At 41.3% G+C, this 27,623-nt stretch overlaps 1 protein-coding gene across 1 annotated transcript in view; it reads right to left on the bottom strand.

Moving 5' to 3' along the window:
- TRIM66 (tripartite motif containing 66) overlaps positions 1 to 27,623 on the bottom strand; it is a 39,803-nt gene that overhangs the window by 4,775 nt on the left and 7,405 nt on the right. The window contains exons 4-14 of the mRNA XM_035119704.2: positions 26,540 to 26,656; positions 25,263 to 25,377; positions 24,547 to 24,693; positions 22,545 to 22,662; positions 20,753 to 21,696; positions 20,041 to 20,187; positions 9,069 to 9,341; positions 7,953 to 8,175; positions 5,975 to 6,035; positions 5,024 to 5,198; positions 1,374 to 1,657 (exon numbers count right to left, since the gene is read on the bottom strand). Coding sequence (XP_034975595.1) covers positions 1,374 to 1,657; positions 5,024 to 5,198; positions 5,975 to 6,035; positions 7,953 to 8,175; positions 9,069 to 9,341; positions 20,041 to 20,187; positions 20,753 to 21,696; positions 22,545 to 22,662; positions 24,547 to 24,693; positions 25,263 to 25,377; positions 26,540 to 26,656 — 2,604 coding nt within the window. The remainder of the gene's footprint in view (positions 1 to 1,373; positions 1,658 to 5,023; positions 5,199 to 5,974; positions 6,036 to 7,952; positions 8,176 to 9,068; positions 9,342 to 20,040; positions 20,188 to 20,752; positions 21,697 to 22,544; positions 22,663 to 24,546; positions 24,694 to 25,262; positions 25,378 to 26,539; positions 26,657 to 27,623) is intronic.

Raw genomic sequence — 27,623 nt, 5'->3', positions numbered from 1 at the left:
AACAGCAGGAGTTGAGAAAAGAAGCTGTGATGAAGTTCTTTTTAACAACAGCTAGACTGCAGTAATGTTGGGGGGGAGCCACATGAACAAACACAGGAAGTCTCTTCTACTGCTCCTCTATCTTGCTATCTTCAATATTTGACATGGTTTGCATCACAGACAAGAATTACAACGCATGACTTCCCACTGTGACTTCTTATGCATTCCATACCTAACATGAATCAAGTTCTCTGGTGTCTTCAAAAAATCCCCCAAAACAAATTACTGGAAACGGAAAAAGATGCCAATCTATGGATATTATGTGCGTCCATATGCATGTAGCATATAGCATGGGAAGAATTGTAGCTCTGTGGTAAAACACATTCTTTGCATGGAGGTTCAATCCTGGGAAATAGTCCTGACTGAAAACCCAAAGAGTTACTGTTAGTTAGTATAAATCATGCTGAGCTAGATGGAACAATGTTCTGACCTGGTATGATGGTTGCACCTCCCCCCCCCCCCAATCCATACTATATCAGATTAATTCAGGGTGGATTACAGTCCATAAAATGACAATATAACATAAACAATAAAACCTCCTACAAATTAATGCACTGCACAAAATTCAATAATCAGCAGAAAAATCAACACAAAAAGCTCAAATAAAACAGTAGATAATTTTGCTAAATGGTTGAGTGTATAGACAGGGCTTAACTTGGCACCAAACAAGGCCAATGATGGTGCCAACACAGCTCCTAAGGGGAAGGCATGACACAACCAGGACACTATAGTGGAGAAAGCCCACAGGTGGGACACATAGGAAAAAACCTCTCCAGCAGATCTTTATGCCTAGGTAAATATAGGGAAATGCTCACCCTCAAGCATCCAAGCACAAGGCATTTAGGGCTTTAATTTGGGCTGGAAATGTATTGGCATGCAGTGCAGTTCCTTTAAAACTGGTGTTTATATCCTGCCCTTCCTCTCCAAGGAGCTCAAAGACCAAGGAGTCTTTATATTTTAGCAAACCATTGCCAGGTATCAACTTTGTAAGATTAGAGAGACCTTGAGCCGTTTCTTGTTCCTGCCATCTTCACCGTCTGAAGATCACTGAACACAGGCCTCTCTGAGATTAAAGATGCACCTCCTGGCTGCCTAATATCACTTACATAGCAGTAGCCACCAAATGTCTGCACCCAAGTCCCAAGATACCCTGTTGATCATCCTGTGAGCACTAACTGGCAGCAGGACACTTTTCAAGCGTCCAACCTGAAAAGAACCACTGAAACCCACAGATGAAACCTGAGTGGGTGGCACAAAGTCGATTAGATTCAGAGAAGTGGACCTTGAAACATGTACCAAATGGAACAGATATTTCATGTGCTATATGTACTCACACAGGAAAGCTGAGCAAGGCAGGAACATGGCATGAAAGATGGAACACCTTTGGGCAGTAATCACAGCACAATAGCTCTCCTCCATTCAAACAAACAGCACAGAAGTCCTCGTTCTCAATTGGGTGGTCTTCCTGGGTAAGCACAGATTTTTTCATACTATTACTGAGCCTGTGATCTACAGAAGGATGCAACACTGGCTCTGTCAGTTGACTTGTGGGGATTCTCCTTTCCTCCACGTTCGCAGGCTTGAGATTATGTCTTTCAAGTGGATTTCCTTGATTGACCTAGGATGAAAAGTAGAATCTAAATTAAAGCAGCCTATGATCGCCGAAGAATTGATGCTTTTGAATTATGGTGCTGGAGGAGACTCTTGAGAGTCCCATGGACTGCAAGAAGATCAAACCTATCCATTCTTAAGGAAATCAGCCCTGAGTGCTCACTGGAAGGACAGATCGTGAAGCTGAGGCTCCAATACTTTGGCCACCTCATGAGAAGAGAAGAATCCTTGGAAAAGACCTTGATGTTGGGAAAGATGGAGGGCACTAGGAGAAGAGGACGACAGAGGACGAGATGGTTGGACAGTGTTCTCGAAGCTACGAACATGAGTTTGACCAAACTGTGGGAGGCAGTGCAAGACAGGAGTGCCTGGCGTGCTATGGTCCATGGGGTCACGAGGAGTCGGACACGACTAAACGACTAAACAACAACAACAACATAATTTTCACATGCAACGTTTGAAATAGTACAGAAGATTAAATGCAGTGAATAAATGCCTCAAGGAAAGCAGCCTTACTGCATTCACAATTGAAGATTTCTATCTCACAGTTTCTCTGTAACGCATAGCACTTTAAACGCAGTAATTCCCTCAAATGATATGGCTTAGGGATGGGGAGCTCTAACCAAGATGTCAAGTATATTTGCATTGTCCCCAGTTACATTCATTAAAAATTATGCCCGGAGCTTTAATTGGTTTAATCAATAGATTAACCAACTAATTAGTGAAACTGAGATTTTGTAGCTTGAATGGCAGCATGACCTTCAGAATAGTAGAGCCCCTTCTTCCTGTGCCAGATATACTGGAAAAGAAATGTTAAAATGTACCCTCATTCCAGTTTGAAGTCAGACCTAGAAGAAGTTTAGATAACTTTTGATAAGTGGTGGGATATAAATTCTATAAGTAAATTTTAAAAAATGTCTTTCACCTTGAAAACACTGCAAATTTTCTTCTAACACTGTGAATTACAGGCAATAGACAGATTGTGCTCAGTTGAAATCAGTACTGTTAACATATTTTCAATCTAAATCTTTCACAGTATCAATGGAATGTAATCTGCACATTTTAAAAGTGGTTTCAACTCTGGCATTTTGTTTGAATTGGAACCTCCTCTGGTTCCAATTTCCATGGTCAGTGGAAGCTTCTGTTTATTACACTGTATGTTCTCTTACTCACAAAAAAAACTAACCCCTTCTTCAATATTTTGGCTCCTATATTAAAGTCCTGGTAATATGCAAATGTATTGACATTTAATCAACCAATCAGTACTGTATAAATCCAGATGATTAAGCAGTTTCAAAAGGCTTAAATTGGTTGATAGCCCCAATCCCAAACAATATTCCTGAGAAATATAATGTATCTGTTAATCAATCTGTTGTTGTTGTTGTTGTTGTACCACCACCCTTCATCTGGAGATCTCAGGGCAGTTCACAACATAAAAATACAATGTAAAAATCACAAAATACTTAATAAAAATAAGAACAAAACCAAAACAATAGTCCCCCTTCCATAACACATTTAAAAGGGCATTGGATGTTAATTAGCTCAAGGCCTGGTTGTAGAGGAACGTTTTCGCCTGGCACCTAAATGTGCGTGATGGCCCTCTACGCAACTATAGCACTCTGACAGGTTTAGATGTTTCTTAACAGAAGATGTTCATGAAACTACAATTCACAATATTCCAGGGATTAAGTAACACACTGTAAAACTTAAGTACCATATTTTTCCATCTATAAGATCCCCCCATGTATAAGACGCCCCCTATTTTGGGGGACTCCGATTTAAGAAAATGGGGAAAGATCTGTGTATAAAGGTAAAGGCACCCCTGACCATTAGGTCCAGTTGTGACCGACTCTGGGGTTGCGCACTCATCTCGCATTATTGGCCGAGGGAGCTGGCGTATAGCTTCCAGGTCATGTGGCCAGCATGACAAAGCCGCTTCTGGCGAACCAGAGCAGCACAAGGAAACGCCGTTTACCTTCCCGCTGTAGCGGTCCCCATTTATCTACTTGCACTTTGACGTGCTTTCGAACTGCTAGGTTGGCAGGGGCTGGGACCAAGCAATGGGAGCTCACCCCGTCGCAGGGATTTGAACCGTCAACCTTCTCATCAGCAAGCCCTAGGCTCTGTGGTTTAACCCACAGCACCACCTGTCCCTCTATCTGTGTATAAGACGCCCCCAAATTTTGGACATTATTTTCTTTGGGGGGGAACTAGTTTTATACACAGAAAAATATGGTACATCTTTCCCCAATGATCAGTTTATACCATACTGACCACTGTTAATGAGATATTTAGCACCCTTTGAGTAGCACAACAGTTTTTCTATACATATTGTATGCGAAATGTTTTAGTAGAGGATGATTCTGCTTACACTTAAACAGAAATGCTTTGCATCAGTTTCAAAATTTTTATTATTTTAACAGAGCAAAACAGATAAACTTCAAATTTTAAAAAATGCAGTTTATTTTTTTCATTTCAGGCAGAACTCCTATACTGTACAGAGATCAACCCATAGAAAACACTTGGAAGTGGGCATTAGATAAAAGTGTCAGCAGTTCCTATAGAAAGTCAAAGTCACCTGATGCTAACCCTGGGCGGTACTCAATGAATTTTTTAGCACTAGCTCAAGGGGACCCCCCCCCCTCCTCTTGTCCCCTTGCACACTTCCTTTGCCTTCCTCAAATCTGCTCTAGAGAGTTGGGGAATAAAACAGAACAGATTTAGGGGGAATGTAGGGGTAGAAAGGGAGAATTTTCTATTGTGCACGGAGAAATTCTTGAACGGATGAAACGTTCACCTTTGCATTGAATACAACCCAGCAACTATCAAAGAAAGATTTCACTTGTTGTGTGCTGCTGTTCTGATAAACATCGAGGGCAGGAATAGACTTGAAGTCCATTGTCTCCCATTCACAAAAGTGCTCTACGTACTTTCAACTTTCGTTCACAATAGTTCAGGGAACCATCCATTCCTTTCTATGCAGCATCCCACACTGCTTGCCACTGCAGTGTATTTCTGTCCGGAAGCAAGACACTTCCAGCTTTTGACCTACATACAGTGTTTTTGTTTCTGTATATTTTCCCCTAACAGCAGCTTGAGATGGGGGATTTAGGTCAGGGAAGTGGCATGGGGGAAAGCTTACCCCTGTCCCCAGTGCTGAAGTTCTGAACCAGTTCAGGGGCCTCTGCAGCTGCTCATAAGTAAACATGAAGGCATCAAGAGATATGATCACAGGTCTTACTTGTCGCTCGTAGTCTGGCCCTAAGTGTATTCAAATCTGCTGGTCAAAGGCATCAGTGAATTTGAATGTGTCAGGGTAGAATAGAAGCAATGCCGAACAGCAACCAAACCAGCTGAATTGAGCTGAGCTTACCTTAATAGCCATGCTTGAAGACTGAGTACCACATTCAATTATCAGCAAGAAAGTTCCATCATGTTCACTCTTCTGTGGTTGCAGTTTAAATACCGGAAGTTCTCCAGACTCTGAGTTGCATATCTTCAGTCGTTCCAGTCGCACATAAGGGACTTTTACCTCTTTGGCACAAGCTCTAAGGACAAGGTTAAAGAGTGGATTGACTTCATCAGTGCTGGTAAGAATCATCCCTCCATTCCACCTCTATAAATATACCACATGTTTTCAAAGGTTGCTTTGTATTTTTAGATGGCTAATCAAAATGTTCTCATATGATGTTATTAATACACCTGAAATTTCAAGAATGGGCTTTCATACTTCATAATGCAGGATCAACAAATCTTCGCATATGAATGGGAGTTGTAGGCACATTTCTGTGTACAAGGGTCTTCCTATATTATTATTATTATTATTATTATTATTATTATTATTAATCATTATGAAAATTTGTATACCACCCTTCACCCAAAGATCCCAGGGCGATTCACAGCAGATTCCCCACAGGCTCCCTCACCATTGGGAAGTCAGACCTATGATTGTTTCAACCTACATTTCCTCACCAGTAAAACTCACTGAGTTGACTTGAAAATTAATGGGTTCGTTTTACACCAATTGCTCCACAGACAACAATAATAATGTCATTATGTTGTTTTTAAAGTGATACCTTACTTCACAGATTGACACATTGATTTCACAGATTGCTAATATATTTGTTGAAGTGCTTTGAGGATTGTGGTGAAAACTAATTTTTGTAACTGTTTATAGTAATTTGTTCTAGATCCTTCTCACATCTGGAATTACTTAATTTAACTGAGCTATTACAACAAATGTGATTTATGTTCCTTTCTAAGAGGGGGGGAAAGGATTCAATTTTTTTAAAGCTACACTTTCAAATTGGGTGTTTCATGTTACCTGTTGCTCTGATTATTTTTAATTTCCATATCAAAATGTTCCTCTTCGCAGTTATGGCAGTCTGCAAGAAAAAAATAATGAATAAAATATTTGGTGGTCTTATCCTAAGGGGAAGTTATATTTGGAATGCATGGCCTCCTTTGAACTTTGTATTGATATGCACTAAACACAAACATTCTGTTCAGACCCCTATTTGGGATTTTGTAAAACAGCCCACTTATGCCCCCAAGATCCCAATTTGAAGGCTGCTTGGTTTGGCTTTCTCTCTTCCGCCTTTACTATTGGGAAATATAAAATGGCTGTGACTCCCCCCACCCTTTTGACTATAGTCAAATCTGCATGTACAGTTGCCCCTCTAAATTATTATTTTTTTGAAGAACCATCTATAACTTATTAATTTTGTCCAAAATTGGATTAAATTTGCCTGCAAGGTCACTTCTTCTGACGGCATGAATTATACCAGTTTTTTTTTAAAAGGACAACTGCAGTGGTCGACCTGCAAGAGCAGCTATTATGGCTTTGGAGTAGGCAAAAAAAGAATTACTCCTAGTGGTATGTTGGCAACTGGTTTGAAAACTGCAGACACAAGAGAGGTATCCCTCTTACTCCCCACATTCCCATTCTATATGCTTTGGTTTTGCAAAGCGGCTCCCTTTCCCAAAGCACCAGGATTGGACAACACTAAAATCATTATCTCTGCTAGACCTGTCAGTCATGACAGGAGCCGTTTCTCTGTCCTCACTCTGTTGCTTGTTCTTTCCTATCATCCCATCCTGGTGCTGGGAAGCTTATTAATTTTGCTTTAAGCAGACACTTGCCAGCAACATTTTTAATGACTACGGGGGCAATCCAAACTCCCCCCCAAGCCACCATATGATGAAAGAGGGGCCACTGCAAGATCTCAGGCTGTCTCCAGCATGCTCTGTCCCATGGAAAGTCCTGTTTCCCCATGGCAGCACTTCTGCCCCACATTTGGCAGGCAGAAGGAGGAACACCACAGCAACAGAGTGACATTGGTGTTACTTTGGAAGCACAACAAGCTAGCAAGAGACCAACAGAGTCTGCCAGAGGACTGCCAGAGAGATACCTCAACCCAACCCAGAAGTCCACCAGCTTGGCACAAAAGGGATTTGGGGTTGCTGGGCAGAGTGCAAAGGTGCCACAAAGTGCTTCAGGGATCTCAGATTTGATTCATACTGGCTTGTAGAAACCCCAGTTCACTTCTGACAAGCCCCAAATGTCCACAAGGCATCCCACCTTGGAATGCAGGATTCATCGAATGTGATGCACATCACTACTTTGTACTATATTAACTGAAGAATCAAAAAGAGCTGGAGGAGGGAGAATCCCAGACAGAGGAACTGTCAAATCCAAAGCTCTGCCTCCCTTATGCTGGCAGGGCAGAGAGCAGCTTGGTGTTTCTCCATTTCATGGTTTCCTTTGGGGGCCAATCCCCCCCCCAGATTTTCCCTTACACCAGTCTCAATAGGTCACTCTCTGTTAACATGGGCAAGTATTGTGGATGCCAAAGAGAACAGGTAAGGAAACTGTAGTCAGTTTTATGATACAGCTTGGCAACAGAATGAATTACTTCCAGAAGGAGCTGTGTTATGTCTGTTGCAGCAAAAAAAAATTACTACAAAAAACAGAAGGAACCTTAAACATTAACAGATTCATTATTGCATAATCCTAAATTTGTAACCATATAAACATACAGAAATGAAATTGTCTTTTTGCATTTCATTTCCCTCTGATGTCATCTACATAGTTACACACACAGGCCATAATGCCAAGTTAGGATTACATTTCATGCATCTGATTAAACAGACTGTAGTCTATGAAAGTTTGTACCATAATAAATGTGGAAGTCTTGAAGGTGCCACACAAGCTAATTGCAGCAACGGCAACCCTGAAATGACCGCACTATGCAGTGGAACGGATTTTAAAAGCCAAAGGAGGATAAAGAAAAACCTCATACCTTCAATATGTTTTGGTTGTGGAGTAACTGGCTGCATGCAGGAAGCATTGCTGATAAGTATGGGAGGGGAGGCACATGGCTGCGTCTTCTTCACTGAAAGATTAATAGGCTCCTCCAAAATATTTTGCATGGGAAGAGATAACTCACTGATGTCTTTTGACTGAGAAGCAACAGAATCACTTCCAAGAGGGTAAGTCATGGAACTGAATTCATCGTTCTCCAGCTTGCAAAAAAAAAAGGGGGGGGGGTTGAAAGAGAAAAAGGTTGAAATATACAAACTGGATTTTTACATCAATCTCAAGAAAAGAATTACATTGTTGAAGACTGTTGCTTTGTCACACTCTGATTTCCACGCAGAGGTTGGGATCCAAAAAGCTATTTTAGGCATGCTCAACAGAACCTTTGAACCACCAATCCACATGCCATATTGCAAACAAGGTTTTGAGAAGAGGTACGTACATGCAATTTCATGGGTATGTGACATGAAGAGAGGTTGTTAAATAAACACAAGTCCTCTCAGGCTACTAGTTCCTTTGGAGCTTGTTTTTATGTATATTGTGTTATTAATATGATGTTAGCTGCTTTGAGCCCAGCTCTGGCAGGGGAGGACAGGATACTAATAAAAATTTTTTATTATTATTAGTAGTAGTCCCACAGTTCTCTGAATCCATGCCAGAGATTTAGCCCAGGCAGCATGCAATATATATGCATAAGCCACTTTTGTACCATACATTTAAAACACTATCATGCCACTTTAGACAGTCATGGGTTCCTCCGAAGTGTTCTGGGAGCTGTAGTTTGTTAAGGGTGCTATAAGACCCAGAGAAGTTTAACAATATCTCTTTCCACAGGGAACACTAGGAATTGTAGTCCTGTTGAGGGGAAATGGGGGTCTCCAGGTCAGCCATGCAGTCTGTGCTGGAGCAACCAGCTCAAAACTCTTTACACTGAGCTTCTCAGGTAGATTGAAAGGGAACAAAGGCATGATTACTTAGTCCCTCCCAAAGTGAGCTAAGCCCGGCAGGACTTTATGGTCTCAAACCCTTTATGCATTCATTAGACTTAGGTGTATTGCTTATAGGAGGCTGGTTATCCCACAGAATCAACAGTCCTTACCTTGCACACTGCGCTGCCCAGGGGCACACCACCGGTTGCTAAGTGGCTAAGAGCATCAGAGTTCAGGTCATTTGTAGTTCTATCCAAAGCCAGGCTGTAACTGGGCAAAACTTCAGGCTGCATGTCAGAGGTATATGGCATACTTTGGGGCTGACCGGATGTTACAGTGGATATTTCTTTTGCCTGTGAATCAGCTGACTTGGATACCCTTGCTGAAGACAACTCCATGTCTAAAGCATTTGAAAAGCCCACAATGTTCAGTGAAGATGACCGCTGAAAAAGAAGACAATGTGTAGGTTGGTGTGCATGCAGATATAATTTTTTTAATGTGGACATAAAGGCTCATCCATACTGTTGTGGACATTAAATGCCTAATTCAGAAGCATTCCATCACTTTCTTTGTATTTTGTGGACGCTTATGCTGTCAGTCCTGCAAGTCTTTCACAATTACATTTTACCTATTCCACAACCTTCTGAATCTGTGTTCCTATATCCACACAAAACACTGCATGTTCACTCAAGGACTGCTGGGAGCAGGATTCCTGTGTTGCACAGGGTTGGACTAGATGACTCTCAGAGTCCCAACTCTACAATTATATGACTCTATGCTACGGTGCTCTTTTATCAACCCCTAGATTCAGAGTCTTAGAGCCTTCAGCTTTAATTTTGTTGGTGATATAGATAGATAGATAGATGAATTCTTGGATGCCAACATCCAAGTTTGGGGCAAGTACTCTTTGGAGAGAGATCCCCAGCAGAGTTTAAAAGTCACAACATATGCAGCAAAGTAAAACATTGAAATATAGGCTGTTAGTCCTTTATACCCTTCCAAGTGAGTTACTACATTTCATTCTTCCTCTGGCAAAGGAAAGGACCACAAGTTTGGCAAGTTAAAAACTGATTTACAGGGTACTTACAAACTCTTCAAAGGTCAGATTCATGTGCTTTTCTTCACATCAGTCAGAAAAGTTGCAAAGGCAATGAAAGTTCATAGAGCTAAACCTGGCAGGACAGCTTACTCTATGGTCTTAACCCCTTCATGCTTTAATTAGACATAAGCATGTTGGTTATATGAGGCTGGTTATTCCACAAATTTCTCATTTCATTCTAATAGAAAGGCCTGTCTTTTTCCTACAAGCTACCAGGAAAGAAGAAAAGATTTCTGTTTTCTTACTGTTGAAACATAGTGTCTGGATTCCATATTTCTGGAGTCAGAAGGCTAGAGCTTCTGAGTGCCAAAGACTGAGGGTGCCAGCAGTAGCAAAGTTTGGAGTAGTATCCAGAGATCCCATGCTTATTGCTATCTCATGATTGAGCCATTCACATAGACTGGTCTGATTTTATTCCCAAAGACTCTGTGGAAAGACTCCTGGTAACTTCAGACTTCAGAACTACAAAGCACAGGTCTTTGCAAAAATCACCTGATGTATTTGAAACTAATACCTTTAAAGAGATTAAGTTTTACAGAGAAGAGGCTTCTATTTTCCCTTATTACTGCTCCAGTTACAGGAAGTGTATGAAGAGAGTATAATAGATTGCATCAGTCAGTATAAAACATTAATCTTACTAAAAAGGAAAGAAAGGAAAAATGAGGCCATCAAACTGCCATCTGTCTCTCCCTGGAGGCAAAAGTTAATTCTGCGGTTATTTTAATAATGAGGAAACATTATGATCTTTCACTTTTTTAAAAAAAAACTGTGTGTGTGTGTATTAAGGCTCCTGGTAAGCAGTTGACACATTCTACACTGTGATCCACAAAGCTGCTGTCAAGTGTGAAGTGAACAATGCGCTGGGAGTAAGGCTCATTAAGATCTTATTAATTCTCTCCCTAAAATAATCATTCCTTTTGGCAGTAGCGGGCGGTGGGTGGGGGACCTCACCTCCCCTAGTGATTTCTACAGTATTGGATAATATGTGGTGTTTCTTTTCTTTTTATTAATGGATCAGAATTCTCTAAAAAGCTCTAACATTTCATTCCTTGAACACAACAAATGCTACATTCATCATATACACTGTCACAGTGTGATTGCTGCTGTTGGAAAGCCTTTCGGTTCCAACATTTTAATATATACGTAAAGTAACAAACAAGTCCATTTGTGCCATTACAAATCTTCACACTTTGCTTGCTTTTGCCCATTCCCTTCATTTTCAAAAAATCAATCACCACCTTTTCCTTAAACTTTGCAAAAGCACAATCTCAATTAGGTACAGCTCCTGACACATTATAACATTAATTGCAAAAGCAGCTGTCCAGTAATGATGCTCTTAATGTCAAAGGTTGTTTTTTAACCATTATCACTTATATTGCACAAATTTCAGCCCTCTTTTCCATCAGCCTTACTGCATACCTTTAATAGCAGCCTTATATGCAGACATTTAGCTGGCAAATGCTGTTCCTGGCATGATGATAAGTGACAGGGAAAGCTTAATCTTCAAGCTTTCTGCATGTCAGGCTGCTATTAGAGGCACAGGAAGAAGGCGGGGGGGGGGGAACGGAACAGCAGCTCTACTTACAATAGTAAAAAGATAATGTGCCCAAAATCAGAGTTAAAAATTAAGAGCATATTTTTATACGGCTCCATGCCAACATGCATTATGAACCACAAAGAAAGTTGGAGGTAAAAATGCCTACCTTCAATAAAGTCTTGGCTTAGGATTTTTTAAGCCTACACAGATTCTTTGCGATTGTGGAGAAATTACTGGGAGCAAAGGACTGGAAAGTAACGAAGGCTGCTGTTAAGTGGAGCAATCCCCTGGCAGCTCATTATGCTGCAAGGTTAAACGAATGCACTAATTCAAATCCAGTTGGCTCAAGTTTAACTCAGAGTACACCAATAGCCTACACATATATTCTTTTGGCTTGGCTCTTAAGCAGAGTGCCCATGACCAAAAGTCCCTCCAGTCTGGGGTGGGGGAGCACCTCTATTTTCTGTTTTTAAAAAATGCATCACCAGAAAATGGAGCTGGCAGCAGAAACAGACAGCTGAACAAGCAGCATCATGTATTATTTATCTCCCTTTTCAGGTCACAAAAATAAGCTTTGCTAATCTAAAACCCACACTGTGAAATATTGCAAAATCCATAGCATGGCAATATCTGTATTGGGCCAGTCAAAATGGCATAAAATAGTAAGCAAGCTTTCAAGTTCTACCAAACTCTTCACTGGGTGAGATGGGTAGGAAAGATGGCTGGGTGTTAAAAGCCAAGTAAATGTTCCAGCTCTACCTGGAGCTGATGAGGATTAAACTGTGAACCCTCAGCATGCAGAACACATGTTCTACTACTAAGCCACCACCCTTTCCTATACAATGTACTGATTACCACCAGAATGGCTTAAGCCAGGGTAGGCAAACTAAGGCCCATGGGCCGGATGCGGCCCAATCATTTCTAAATCCAGCCCGCGGACGGTCCAGGAATCAGCGTGTTTTTACACGAGTAGAATGTGTCCTTTTATTTAAAATGCATCTCTGGGTTATTTGTGGGGCGTAGGAATTTGTTCATCCCCCCCAAAAAAATAGTCCGGCCCACCACATGGTCTGAGGGACGGTGGACCAGCCCATGGCTGAAAAAGGTTGCTGACCCCTGGCTTAAGTTCAGCAAATCCAGTCCTCCATAATCCCCAAGATGACCAGGGTCCAAAGGATCAGATCCTAAACACTTAAACTGGGCTATTCTCTGCACCTGCACAGCAACTTTTGGCCAGCACCGGTTTAATGCCAGTGCCTTGGACATTTAGGTGGCATGGCTTTTGTAAAGTTCAGGCCAGCTGCCAGTACAAACAAAACCAGGAATATAAAAGTTCATTACCAGGCATAAAGTTGTGGAGTTGAATACCGTAACCTAAAAACATTGATTCTGCAGGGGTAAACTCTTGGACACAGATTGAGAGAGGGTATCTGGATTAAAGATGGGACACTAGTTCCCTCCCCAGTATATGGTCCTGACCAGAATAGCACACAGAGTCAATGGTATTTGGTGACATCAATATGTAGAAAATGTTGTCACTTTACACTGATGTAGCGGTCAGTCATATTTAGCAGCGCAGGGAGCTTAAGCTTAGATCATAAATTACTATGACAATCAATTAATGCAGAAATCTAGACACCCATGGTTATGCCATGAAAAAAAGCCTAATGGTTGGAATGTCATGAATATCACCTCTTGTTTTACCAATTTGTGGATTTCTGGAACCTGGAGATAGATATAAGAATCCCAACATTAAAGACCCAGAAAGGAGAGGAGGTCTGTGTGGGATTTTCAGAGGCAGGAAATAATGAAGATGATTATGATGATAGTGTCCCACACAATTATAACTTTACAGTGTATTAATATCTCATCTTAATTTCCTCTCTATTCTCCCAATCCTGAGGCGAAATATCATAATTCTGCAACAAACTAGAACACAAAAAGGAGATGCAGAGCATATATTTGATACTCAAGTCTAAGGTTCAATCATGGCGTCTCCAGTTTTAGGATCTGAGCTGTTTGGGAGTGGCGCAACTCTCTCCCAGAGAATTGATGATATTCATAATATAATCTAGTGTATGTGTAGTATGAGGATTATTGCTCTGAATGAGTGTACAGCAACTCCTGTTTAAAAATGATGATCTTCAACTGAAATGCTGCACATGAATTTATTCAAATGTGACTAGTTAACACAAGTTTCCAGAAAGACTTAATTAGGAATGCAGAACTGATTGGGAGGGGGGTACAGAATAGTATTTTACTTTAACTTCTTAACTAACTTTTCTTTAACTAACTTCTTTTTCACTTCCTCCGAGTCCCTGCTCATCAAATGATTGAGCCAATGGCTGGGGAAGGGGCCATTTCTATCCTCAGCCTGCAGGGCTAGGCTGAGAGGTTTAAACTTCTCCATGCTATGTGTCTACTTTATATATTAACTCTCCACCCCCCCTTGACACTGTCGAAATTGTGTCTTGGAGAAGGGGCAGAAAAAAGGGGAGTGTAGATCAGGCCACAGGGCTGGGAGTTAGCCACACCTGCTATGTATTTTGCATGCATTCAGGGACGTTTTTAATGTGTGACATTTTAATGTATTTTAATTTTTTGTTGGAAGCCGCCGAGAGAGGCTGGGGGAACCCTGCCAGATGGGCGGGGTACAAATAATAAATTGTTGTTGTTGTTGTTGTTGTTGTTGTTGTTGTTGTTATGCAGCCCACAGATTTGACTCCAGAGTAGTGATTTTTGTTGTAGGAATATTACACTTAATGTGCACTCAAAGAAGTACAGCATTCTATACTTGACACACCATAAATTTGAAGCACATCCCCACCATCACCCCTGCAAAAAAGAGAGAAAGATATTGGGAACAGTAGTTTATACCTCGTAGGACTACGGTTCCCAGCAGCCTTAACAAACTACCATTCCCAAGGTTCTTAGGAGGGGTGCTTTGAACATTGGGTGTGTGCACATTTAGATGTGATGCTTCTCCCATAGAGTGCATATGTTGCTATAAAGTTTATTTGCAGAGTATTACTGGAAACTTTTATGTGGCATTTGTGCAGCATCACTCCCCCTCTGCCTGTACACCCCTTTGCTACCTGGCCCCTGAACCAGATGACACAGCTGTGGGTGATGGTTTTAAAAGGGGGGCAAAAAGCAGCATGACCATAGCCCCATCTACTGGATGCCGATGGGCTAGATCAGAGTTCTCAAGAAAAGTAACTGTCATGTCATCATGCATTAAGCAAATGTATTTGTGGCAAGTCTTCAGTAACTGTCTGAAGCAGCATTGAATCTACATCAGGATGTCTGAGTCTACAGTAGCCCCACTTATCACATGCTTTATTGGTCTGCCAGAGCTTTTCTAATATGAATTTTATTTGTTAAATTTTTTTCAAAAATATTAGATAAATATACAAGAGACACAGAACACAAGAAAGGAGAAAAACACAGAAGCAACTTGAAACTAAAGCACATTTACAGTAAAGGATGCAGGGTGTGTGTGTGTGGAAATGACTGTCAAATTCACAGACAATCAATGAACTCTAAGAAAAGAGGATGTTTGTCAAGCTAAGTGGGCAAACTGAAAAATGAGATGCAAGCAGCCAAAACATTAGAGAGGGGAGGGATGTAAATGTTTTTGCATTTGGTAATAGTGAGATGGCCACCTGGCACATACACCATAAGAACCAGATCACAACAATCTTCTTTTTCTAGACTATATCTCTAGCCTGCAGCATCTATTGACAAAGTTTATGCATAATCATCACTTTTCAGATAGTTCTGTTCTTTCAGCTATTATTTGCAGAGAAAACCACAATTGTGTTGTTAAGAAGTATAGTTTTAAGGTCATCATTTGCTTAAGAATGGATAAATTCCTGAAAGAATTCTGCAATTAATTAGTAGAAGAGTTGAGCAACCACAAAATGTGTTTAAAGGTCCTAGTATGGACACAGCCATACTAGACAAACTGACTACAGTATAGCTCAGATGGATTAAGTGGAACTTTGCTGCGGTTACAGACTTTCTGTTAAGATCTTTAAACTGAGTTTTCTTTATATTCATGCTACAAAGAATGAGGCACAGGTGCTTTGCCGATCCTTTACAAACCTCCAACAAAAGCATCTCCTTCAGAAAAAGGGTCAGAAGGAACAGGTAGATGGTAAGAACTAAGGAGGAGAGCATTATGACATTTAAACAGGATTCTAATGATGCTAGTGAGGTTCCAGCATTCTGCTTGAATTATGGTTGTCTGAGAAAGTAGCATATTTGCAGAGTGGCATATTGGAATAGTGGTGCCATTAGGGCCCCACTCAACAGAAGGAGCAGGAAGACCTGCAAATGCAGCAAGTGAAGTAATGCATATTATCATTTAAAATGATCCCACCCCCATAAGATAATTAAGTCTAGGGTCTAAAATGATTTAACTGCACCACTGTATAGAAAGCTATGGTGAATCAACTTTCTTTTAATGTTCCTTGGAGTTTTCTTCAACATGTTAAGTCTGCCATCCAATGTATCTTTGTTGTTTTCCAAGAAGAGAAGTCCATAAGGCTGTTTGAACTGATTAAATCAGAATGATACAGAAAAAGACGATCAGGCAAAAATGTGATTCTCTCTTCAACGGACCCAATGAACAGAGCATTCTTAAAGGAAGAGATGCCTAAGTATGAACCAAGGCCGATCCCTGTGATCATTCCAAATCAAGGCATCCTGTGTATAGTTTCTGGTAGTAGCATGTTGTTCTATTGTGTCCACTGATGATGGTCTGAAGAGTCATGTGATCATATAGGAGAGCTGCAGCAAAATATAAAGTCCAGGGCTGGAACTGTCAAACCTCTTTTAACCACAGGTATATTAAATGTGAAATTGCTTCAGTCCTGGTTTATGCTTAAGACTTGGTGGTGACTGATAAAGTGCAATTGTTTGGGGAGGGAGGGAGGATTCTAGACATTCATTCATTCACACAACCGCTGTCCTGGTGAGTCATAAGAAGTCAGAATACCATTTTTGCATGCATTTGTAAAGCTGATTAGAAAGTGGTTGATAGTTAGAATGTATAATAGGTAGACAGAAGGATGACAGAAAGATTCCAAGGTGATGCCATGGCTTAGTGGGCTGCACAAAATAATTTTACAGATCAAGTTTATATTTATCATATCAGACTTCTGGTAGTTGGTTTTTTATCCAGATGCTTTTTCAAATGTGTCAAGCTCGCACTGGTTATGAGATGTAATTTGAGCTGCTGGGATGTTATCAGAGATAATCACCACTTTATGCTGTGTTTAGTTACACTTGGATCATTTTGTTCATCCACAGAGCCCAGGCTAAGGGTTCCACTGTCAGGATATACAGCAACAGATGCAACAGCCAGCCAGATCTAGCTCTCTTTTGAGATGAGTATGATAGAAGTCCAGGTTGTCTACAGACACAGCCCCTAAGGATGTTGATAATGCCTGAATGTCCCTGGAGGAATTAGGACTGGAATTCATCTCGAGAAGGAAATACTGGAGGCATAGCCATTCGACACAATCAAAAGCTTTCTCAGTGTTGGGGGCTAAGATGTTCAAAATGTGTCTTGCCTTGTATGCAACATCAAGCCCATGTAACACTTTGTCCACCAGGTGTCATCATGGGATGAATTCCATTTGATCAGAGTGGATGTACTGGGTGATAATGTTGTCCATTCTGTCAGTTAAGACAGCTGTAAAGTTCTTCGAGTCCTGATTGATTAAGGATATTGAGCAGTAAGAGGCAGTTACAGTGGAGTCCTTGCCCTGTTTAAACCATCCATCTTTTCTTCCACCCACAAACTACTCCAAAGTAGTCACATAGGTCTCAAAGGCCTTGCTATCAGAATTATTTGCAAATGTGTAATTTGTATACAACCTTATTATTCTACTGATTGCCTGGTTTCTCTGACAAAAGACTGTAGCCTGGATCCAAGGAACCATACACATCATAAGGCTCCTCACATGATCCCTTCTGGCTACAGCCCCTATACCACCTTGCAAGCTGCTCCAAAAACTCTGAAGAACTTTGGGTCTGTCTGCAATCTGGTATAAAACATCCCGATTTTTGGCTTTGGCTAAGCAAGGACTTCAAAATTCTTAAATAGAAGGTACGTGCACTAAAATTATTCAAATATCAGCCATCATAGCTAAATTAATCCCCTTGTAAATTGGTGGTTCAGAGTTGGGAACAGGTATGCCCAGTTATCTTTATCCTTCATTTCAGTTTCTAGGCAGATGATTGGCCATTATCAGATACAGAATGCTAGCCTATACAATCCCTATGTTCTTAAATGCAGCCTAAGCAAACAGGCCTTAGCTACTGTAGACATCAAACAATTAGAACTCATATAAATGGCATGTGGATTATGCAAATGGCATTGCATCCTATGACTCAAATTACAAACCATTTAATCAAAATACCTGTACATACGTTCCTGGAAATTGCGGAGAAATAACTAAACAGTTATGTACAAGCGAAATGATCATGTAACATGAAAGTTAAATTACCCTCAAAGATACAACCTGTCTTTTAGTTTGAACCATAAGGAAATGTGGTCTTTCCCCCGTTATAGTTACAACCCCATCACTTCTTCAATCAGCACTTGCCTAATTTTGGCACCAAGCCATGACAGTGCTGTGACACTATATCAAGACAAGGGTCTTGAGGTCAAAGTAGATGGGGCTGTTTATTTGTATCCTGCTCTTTTTCCATAGGATTCAGGGTTGTATATATGGGAGGCTGAAGAGTGTTCCATTCAGGAACAAGCCAGGCCAAAATATATAGTATATCTTCAGAGAAAGAAAGGCACTATTATTCCACTAAACAACTCCACTGAAGTTACTGGGCAATTAAAATATTTACTAGCTGCTTGCCTATTCACATCTATCTAATCATTTATGTCCTAAAAAGAAGAATTGTCAACTTTTGTAAAAAACAACCTTGCACCTGAGTTGCCCTCCTGAGCAGATTTGTTTACCTGCTGCAGAGGGACCTCAGAGGGACCTGCCCTAATAAGCCATGTGCCTGGGCCTTAGAAAGCTGGCTTACATCGGGTCCTTCTAGAGTAGACTAGTATTATGTACACTGACTGGCAGCAGCTTTCCAAAGCTTTCCAAAGCCTTTCCTATCACCTACAGCTCATCCTCTTAACTGGATAACCCACAAACACAATCTGTAACTGCCTGCATGCAAATCATGTGCTCTACCACTGAGCTATCGCTAATGTTAGGGATAGGAACCTTTCTTCTGCTAAGGTCCACATTACCTCTGGGGTTTTTTTTGGAGGGGGGCGAAATACATTTTTATTAGTTTCCCAATATTCCCCCAATAATAGCCAAATTATAACAATATCAATTAATTTACTTCAGAGGCTAGATGCTAGCAGTATGCAAGGCCAGAGTGAAAAGTGAGAGGGGTGCTACCTCTATCATTTCTCTCTCTCTCTCTCTCTCTCTCTCTCTCTCTCTCTCTCTGCCACCCATTTTCCACCTGTTCCTGAATGAACTTAGGTAGGCCACAGATTGCTCACCTTTGCCTTATGTGCAACCTCCCATGTTCCTATATGTGTGTTAACTGACAAAGCCCTAAACAACTCGTGCCCAAAGCACCATCTGATCTCTTATGAAGTACTTCTGGTGGTTCCCCATGCCCTGGAGCCTTCACTAGGAATTGAGGCTTTATCTTGGAGGCCCTGTGCTGTGTAGGGGTCCAGGAATATCTGTCCCTACAAATATTTATAGACTGACATTATTGCGTTGTATATGCTCTGAGCCACCTTTATATATTTTACAAAAGTGTGGATTATAAACAAAGACATAACTGCCACCTTTGGGCTCCAACTACCTATGAGCATTTGGCAGGCTGCCTCAGCATTGAGACAGCATTAAGAGAAGGAACAAGACTGTGGATGGACTGAGTGAATTCCCTCTATTCCCTCCGTCATGAAATTATTGCTGCTTGTTTTTGAACACCTAAATAGGGTGTTCAAATAATTGTGAACAACACTGGGATTTCCCTCCATCCATGTGTAGAAAAGAAATGTCAGGAACGAAGCAGCCCTAAAAATATGTCTCTTGCAGCATTGCCTGGAGATCAACAAATCAGAATTCATGAAAAACTCCCATTGAAATTTCCACACATGTGATTTTTCAATCAGTTTGTAGTGCAAACGTACAATGTACATTGCCCCAAAATGTAAGTTTGCATTACAAATGCCTTTCTTCTATTCTTTTCTTTATTAACAACCATGAAACATGTATAGAAATAACATGAGAGTCTCAAGGGCTATTTAAGCACTTGTATGGACACCTTCACTGTGTTCCAAAGATATGGGTTTCTACAGAGAAGAATCTCCCCTACAAAGATGAAATTTCACTCTTGACCTTCATTCTTGTCAAAGTGCTGAGAGAGAGAAGCAGTCTTCAAAGAAGCCATACAGAGCTACAGAAACATTTTCTCTTATGTTTAAAAAAAGAAAAGAAGAAGCTCTGTGTACCTTTCTGACTGGATTCAACAAAGTACTCTCTGGAGAGTGAATACTGACAATAGCATCTTCCAATGGCTGTGACATGGGTGGAATCATGTTCCTATCAGGAGGAAGTGCTGGTTTTTGACCTTCTGAATCAGTGGAATCTTCACCAACCTATGATAAGGGAATGATCAGCACAGATTCATTAATAGCAACAAGATCAGCTTAGGAAATGAGTCGTAATATGAAAAATCCTTTTGATTTTAATTGTACACACAGGGATCATTTCCAGATCCCTGTGTATACAATCATTTCCACCCTCCTATTTTGTTTGCCCGTTTGTTGATGTTGCCCATTAGTTAAAATTCATTCGGATTTGTTTGCAGTGAAGTTAGATGATGCTGTGTCGAAGCAAGTGTTCTCACACTCCCCAGTGCATTTCCTCATCATTTTCTTTACTGCAGAAAGTCCAATCTTTTGCAGAAGAGCTCCAAATCAACTTTAATTGGGCAACCAGAAATTGCCAGTATGTTATTGAATCCCACCTAAAAATAGTGAAGCCTGGAAGGGCTCCTGAGTTTACAGGTGTCAGCCCATTTATTAACAATTGCTGGGTTTAAATCTGTGTAACCTATCTGCATTGTAGCCTATTCGGTAGCAAGTTTTGGTTAGGGCATTTAAACAGCTAGAGACCCAAAAAGAAAAAAGAAAAAGAAAATGACAGACCTAGCAAACTCACCTGCTGGGCTTCATCCTGGCTTTGCTGCTGAACTGCCGTCGGCTGCCTCACAATGTAGTTTATTTGTCCCACAATTGTTTGCTGAACATGCTGAGGCTGCTTGGCCTGATTCACTTGCAGGCTTGGTTGCTGAGCCTGGAGGAGAAGCTCCAGGTCTTTCTTCATTTCCTCCAGTTCAAACTGGTGGTGCATGATGTCCAAACTCTGCTGTATCACTTGTTCGTGAGCCTTCTCGTTCTGACCTGTCGTAGATGACTGCTGTGGTGACAGTGGCGGAGGTGGCGGTGGCGGCAAAGGTTGCTGTTCCTGCTGCTGCTGCTGCTGCTGCTGCTGCAAGTGATTCAGCTTTAGCTTCTGGAGAGGACCAAGCTGAACTTGCGCTGTCGGACTGTGCAGAGCACATTGCGCAGGCAGCTGCTGGGAATGTCCAGCCTGGCCTTGTTGGCCATCATGCAGGGGAAGGGGATAAATGGGATGTGTTGCCTGTTGCAATGGCTGCTCTTGGGAATGCTTTCCCATCCTGGCAGGTAAGCTATCATGCTCCTGGTGAGATTTCTGCTCGGCACAAGGCTGCAGGGTTTTCACGGGTCGAGAGGTGCACCTCTGCTCTCTTTCGTGCTGCTGCAGGCTATACTGCAGAGGGAAATGCTGCTGGTGGTGCTGCATGTCAGGAGGCTGTCGGAAGGAATGAGCATGGCTCATGGTTTGATGAGGAAGCTGTCCTTTATTCATGTGTGGGATGTTAAGGCAATGGGTGCAGCACACAGGTGTAGGGCAATGAACTGGCGGCTGAAACTGGTGGGACTGGTTGTTGAGAGAGTCATGCTGTGGTGCTGGCGAATGATGTCCGTGATGATGATACAAGGAGGGCTGCACTCCTTGCATACTTCCATAGGCTGGCACTTCTGAGTGATGGATTGGTCCCCCCTCCATTGACAAGTGGCCTGCAGAAAGCAAGGAAGAAATAAAAACGGGAAGGATGCACCAGCAAAATGGAGAAAAACACCCACCCACCACCCACCCGGAAGGGTGGTTCTAGAAACAGGCTATCAAATCTTCCTTCACGGAAAACTTTTTTCAGAAATACTTCCACAAGAGTCCTTGTGCATTATCTCCTAGAGTCTGAGCATCAAATGGATGCATATGGTGAGTTGTTGTTGTTGTTGTTGTTGTTGTTGTTGTTGTTGTTGTTGTAAGCTCTGTTAAAAGTAGAGGACTGGCGAGACAATAGCCAGCCCAAAGGGGGGTGTACAACTTTTGCCCAAATTGTCATTTGTAGCACTTCCAAAAAGACACTGTAAGAAATCTTTTAATTTATGAAGGGCTTGTGAGATTATTTCAACAGTAGCTATTTCAGCTGCCGAGGAGGGGGGAGATACTACACGGCTGTCTTTTGGTTCCCCCCCCCCAAAAAAAACTTCTCCAGGTATGGAAAGGACTACATCAACATTATCCCCTACCTTCAATCAAGCCTTTGATTCTGGCATGGTTATTTATGTCTGCATGTGTGTGTGTGTGTGTGTGTGTGTGTTTCATTCATATACCATCAAAGCAAAATAGTGGCGCCTGTGTCACTCGCATAGGGGTATAACTCACAACTTGGCCTTTTTCCACACACAAAAGCTTTTGACCCACCTTGTAGCAGCTTTTTGGTGATGTATTAAGTGTGACTTACAAAGAATTGTCACAGTGGTAGCACTGGAAAAATTAACATCAATACTGATAATAAACACACACATATTTCCATCTAATGAACTCAAAGGAAACCTAACATTGTATACTTTTTTTTTACCTAAATTGGACAGTTGTTTAGTCCAGAAAGATGGGTCCCATGTGAATCTGACCTTCCAAGGAGGACCAGCATCAGTATTACAGTTTGTTTCTAGTAAACGTTGGATCTGAAACACAATCTGGTAACAAATCAAAAAATTACTGTTAGAGGCAATAATGATCAATGCTTTATTAGTCACAGCTGATTATGACTTATAACTTTAAATGACCCCACATTTCCATTTATTTTCCATTATTGCTTACTTGCCCATTCAGTTATTCTTTGGTTTGATTTTGCTTTTTGATTTGCTTACATTTTCAAGGAGAGAATCTCCTAGCTAAAGTTAACTAATGAAAGGAAAGGAATTCATGTTGAAATCAGGGACTCCTAAGCCAGTTGTCCATCACCACAGGAGAAAGGATTGTAATGTCTGCTATGCAAACTTCAGTGGAGAGTAAAGTTACTTAAATTGCTACAGAGACCAGCAAATAAGCCTGAAATAGTGAACAAGAAGTATGCTTCTGCAGAACTGGCGCTTTTACAAGTGCCACATAATGTATTTTCCATATTTGTGAGGAGTCATTCCTTTAGTATGGAAGCACCTTTGGTGTGGCAGACACATGATTTAGTTACTGTAATGATTTTTCTTTTAAAGTCATTGATTTTTATCTTTGTTTTTAAGGATGGTGATGATTCTATGTACACTTGTTTTTAACTGGTGTGTGACTTTATCCATGTTTTTATTTATAATTCTATCTGTACACCACTTGGGAAATTTCTTTTGATCTAGTGGTTTATTAATTCTCTAAATAAAATAAATAATTGATAAGTTGCTGGTGTATGAAACAAGGCTCAGATAACAATCCACAATACTTTACTGTGTAAGCAAATCCTTACTGTCTCACAATCTTTCTCCCATAATTACAAACAATATTTTTATATATGTTTCCCCCAATAAAGTACTGCACATAGAGAGCAACCTAAAGCCATATTCAGAAACTCCATTGTGAGCATAGGATCTCTCTTTCACACTAGCCTCATCTGGAATATTATTGATTCAGCAAAATAGAATCCTATGCATATTTACTCAGAAGTAAGTCTGAGTTCATAAGACAGCCAGGTCTGCACTATACAGGGCTAGTTTAGGGGGTCTAATTATTTGTTTAGGGCATTTACTCTTTACAGTCCACATGTGTACCTTTTGTATTTTCATTATTTGCTTTAGCTCCTACATATTAATGCAGATTTTTAGTTCATGCTGCCTTACATTGTCTTGGTTGCCTTTTCGGGAGACAGGTAATTAATACATACTTAAATACATAAATGCATCAATATTGTGCTGTATCTTCAGTTCACACCAGTTCCATATCCTGTCCCACTCTAGATGAAAGTAACGGGAAACTCCTTTAAATCATGAATGAGGTGGGCATTACATGAATTACAGTGTTAGCATGGGGGGGGGGGAGCCGGATCTTGTTCCATTTCCTATGCTTCTGGGTCAGCACTAAAGTCCCATGCTGGTCACAAGAAAACATCCTATGCACTATATATGCACTATATATGCTTCCAGATGACTGGTTGTGTGGGTGATTGGCACAATGATTTAGCATGAAAAGCAGTCTCAATCTATATAAGGACTAGGGGTGGGCAAATCAAACAACTTCCACAGCATGCCATTATTGCATGTGTTTGCCCATAATTCAACTCTGTCCCATTTCCACTTTAATCTGTGGATTTCCACTCAAAACAGAAGTTTCTAAACATATTAGGCCATATTCAACTAAAGCACTGCCCCAGCAGAAGCCACCACAAAGATTCCCACTAATGCAGTATTAACTTTTTAAAGGAGTTGCTTGCCAATCTCCTTTTTGCTTCAGCTTCTGGGAGTGAGACCTGGAAGTACTCTTAAAAGTCTTGAGCCAGCAGTACAGTATAAAAGTTCATGCATTAGCTTCTTTGGGGACTTCTTTTTCTCCGTTCCCCTTTTTTGCATTTTGGGATTGCAGTGAGCATTTAGACTTACCAGCTCTTTACTGAAGAGGAATGGAACACTGTTTTTACTGCACACTGCCCAACTGAGAAAGTTCTGCACGTGTTCAAATTGCCTGTTTAACACCATGATGCCCTGAAGTTGTTGTTCCAGTTTCTGCTTCCTTTCACTGGTGACTCTCTGTCAAGAATCAGAAACAAAAGAAACTACTCAACATAGTCGTTTGAACTGTGATGATGCCTCTTGCTTGCTTGGATGAAAGATGGAGAAACGTGTGTTGCTGTCGGAAACATCTAACAAAAGTCGGAAAACTTCTGTTTTTGCATGGGTAGAATATAGCCTACTGCGGAAAGATAGGGCTCAATTTCAACGTTGTCATTAGTCCTACCCACTTTTGCCTCTGACCCCACTCACCACTGGCATGTGACCTCTGGAAGGTTGCCCATGAGAGAATGCAGCTCTCAGACTGAAAACCTTTCCCCACTCCTGGTACTGTAGGCACCCCACTGGTACTGTAGGCACCATGGACATCTAGCTGTGCTGTTTCCAAATCTCTTGCCCAGCTGCCCTTCTCCCAAAACACACTATTCATTACCAGACATTCCCACATCAGCTGAGGAAGGACTTCCCCTTTCAGTTATTCTCGCCCCATGCATTTCTTGACCTTTGAGTTTGCCACATAAATAAATTGTTGTTGCCTGCATGCATGCAATGATCTGTCTTAGCTACGTTAGAACCACTCTACTTACCTCTAGCTGTTCAAGTAGAACATTTGTTCTCTTATTTATTTCACTGATCAGGAGCATCTTGGCCATTTTGATCTGATTTTCCACTTTCCTTTGCAGGTGCTTTACTTCAAACAATCTGTAGAAAAGAAGCCACTGACAACTTCACTGTGTGTATCCATATATGAGAAGGTTTGATGGTTATCACTGTGAATGCATATCAATTGCACCAGGAAGCCAACTAGTGTATATGGTTTGCATCTTTCAAAGCACTTAGTACTATGATCTGGCTAAAATCATGGTTCTAAGCTTGCATGCACTACTGCTAACTTGAATAACATGCTTAATGGATTCAAACGTAGGACTTTCCAAAAGAGTTTTGCTGAACAGGGTGACAAGTCAACACTGCCTAATTTTAGCAAATTTGCCAGATTTCTTGAGAAAGCAATGATTATATTTGTCTAGTTCATTATTAATAGATTATAGCAAAACCTACACACACACACACACACAGACAAAGTTGTCAGACTGAAGTTCTCAGCATTTTATCGTTGAGAGTAATTGGTGTGGCTATTCTTGTATCATTAGAGACAGAAAGAAACCTTTCTAACTGCTGTAATATTGGCAACTCCTTATTGGGCAATACTTATTATTGCATTCTTTATATCTCACCAAGCATTACTCGAGCTTAGATTTGAATTGAGTTTCCCTGCATCTAACCCTGAATAACCTAGCCATTATTCTAAGCTACTAATTTAGGATTGCAATCCACTGAACAGAACATAGTTCTGAACAAACCTGCACAAGACTGGGCTTTAAATTTAGCAAAATGCCAAAGGGTGTTTGCCTTCCCATCTAACACAGCTAGGCAAACTGGCCACCTCTTCCACATGTTACTGAATACCTAGAACAAGACAGCATGGTAGTCAGATCTCCTCTCTTTGAAGCGTTTACCTCCAGCAAAAGCACACACACCATGCTTTCCCCCCCAAGAAGATCAGAGAGTTCTGCACACTTTCCCCTTCATCACTCCAGATATGGAATCAAAGAAAAGTGGGTGTGGGGGAAGCAAGTAGGCAAGCCACACCCCTTTCCTTCAAATGATGTGCCCCAGTTATGTCCCTACTTAGGCCACCTTCAAAAACATCACTGGCTGCCTTATTGTGGGAACATCAGGTCTGAGGCCAAATGCAACCATTCAGGCCAGGTCTCTCTTTCTGTTCCTTGTAAAGTGTTTGAATTCTGTCCCCAGCCACACCCTCTCTGTTCTTCCTTGCCTAGAATGTGTCCTTGGAAGTTACCTGTCTTCAATCTGTTTGGCTGAGACCTGCACCCCATTTTTCTTCTCTTCCACTTTAGCCGTTACATTTTCCAGGATGGCTCTCTGGTTTTGTAAAGCTTCGTGGAGATGCCTGAACCTAGGAAAAGAAGAGAAGCCTTTTGGGTTTTTTTATTCTTCTACTAATAAATTCATAAATTAACAGTGAGCAGTCTTCAGTTTCAAATCCAACGCAAGAAGGATTTGTGCCTCTGGCGTGTGGCCCCTGACAGATTGCCCACATGGGAACGTGACCCTCAGGCCAAAACATGTTCCCCACCCCTGCACCAGACCATGTGGGCAGGTTCATACATCACTTGTACTGTCTAGATTTGACTACTCAACACATAAATGACACACCATTAAATATGCAAACTGCCTCCACTGAGTAATTTCGTTGTTCCCACAAGGGGACAATGACAATAAAGATATCTTAACAAAGTGCCTGAAAGGAGGAGACACCTTTGTCTTTGGTGTTTGACCCATGATGGCTCCTCTACATATGGAAGTCACACATGATACAGTCAAGAAGTGATAAATATGCATGTTTGAAGATAGGGCAGATCTACAGCATATCCAAAACACATGGACTCCCCCAAAGAACCCTGGGAACTGTAGTTTTTCCCAAACAGAGCTACTGTTCTCAGCACCTACACTTCCCAGGATCATTTGGGGCAAGTTATGCACTGCCAACCTAGCAGTTCGAAAGCCCGTCAAAATGCAAGTAGATAAATAGGAACCGCTACAGCGGGAAGGTAAACGGCGTTTCCATGTGCTGCTCTGGTTTGCCAGAAGCGGCTTTGTCATGCTGGCCACATGACCTGGAAGCTATACGCCGGCTCCCTCGGCCAATAATGCGAGATGAGCGCGCAACCCCAGAGTTGGTCACTTTAAACAGGTATGGCATGTGTTTTAAATGTATGGTGTGGATCTGCCCAAGGTCCAGTCAACCAAAAACTTTCCAGAAGACCCCAGCAGCTTTTCCACTGTCTAGGCATCATTATTCATGTACCACCCAGTCAAGGCCTGGACTGTCAGATTATGTGCACAAATCTGGGTACATATTT

This window comes from Zootoca vivipara, chromosome 1 (assembly GCF_963506605.1).
Source record: "Zootoca vivipara chromosome 1, rZooViv1.1, whole genome shotgun sequence".
In the NCBI taxonomy this organism is placed as follows: Eukaryota; Metazoa; Chordata; class Lepidosauria; order Squamata; family Lacertidae; genus Zootoca; species Zootoca vivipara.
The sequence above is the reverse complement of the archived record's forward strand: the minus strand, read 5'-3'. Positions and strand labels throughout refer to the sequence as shown.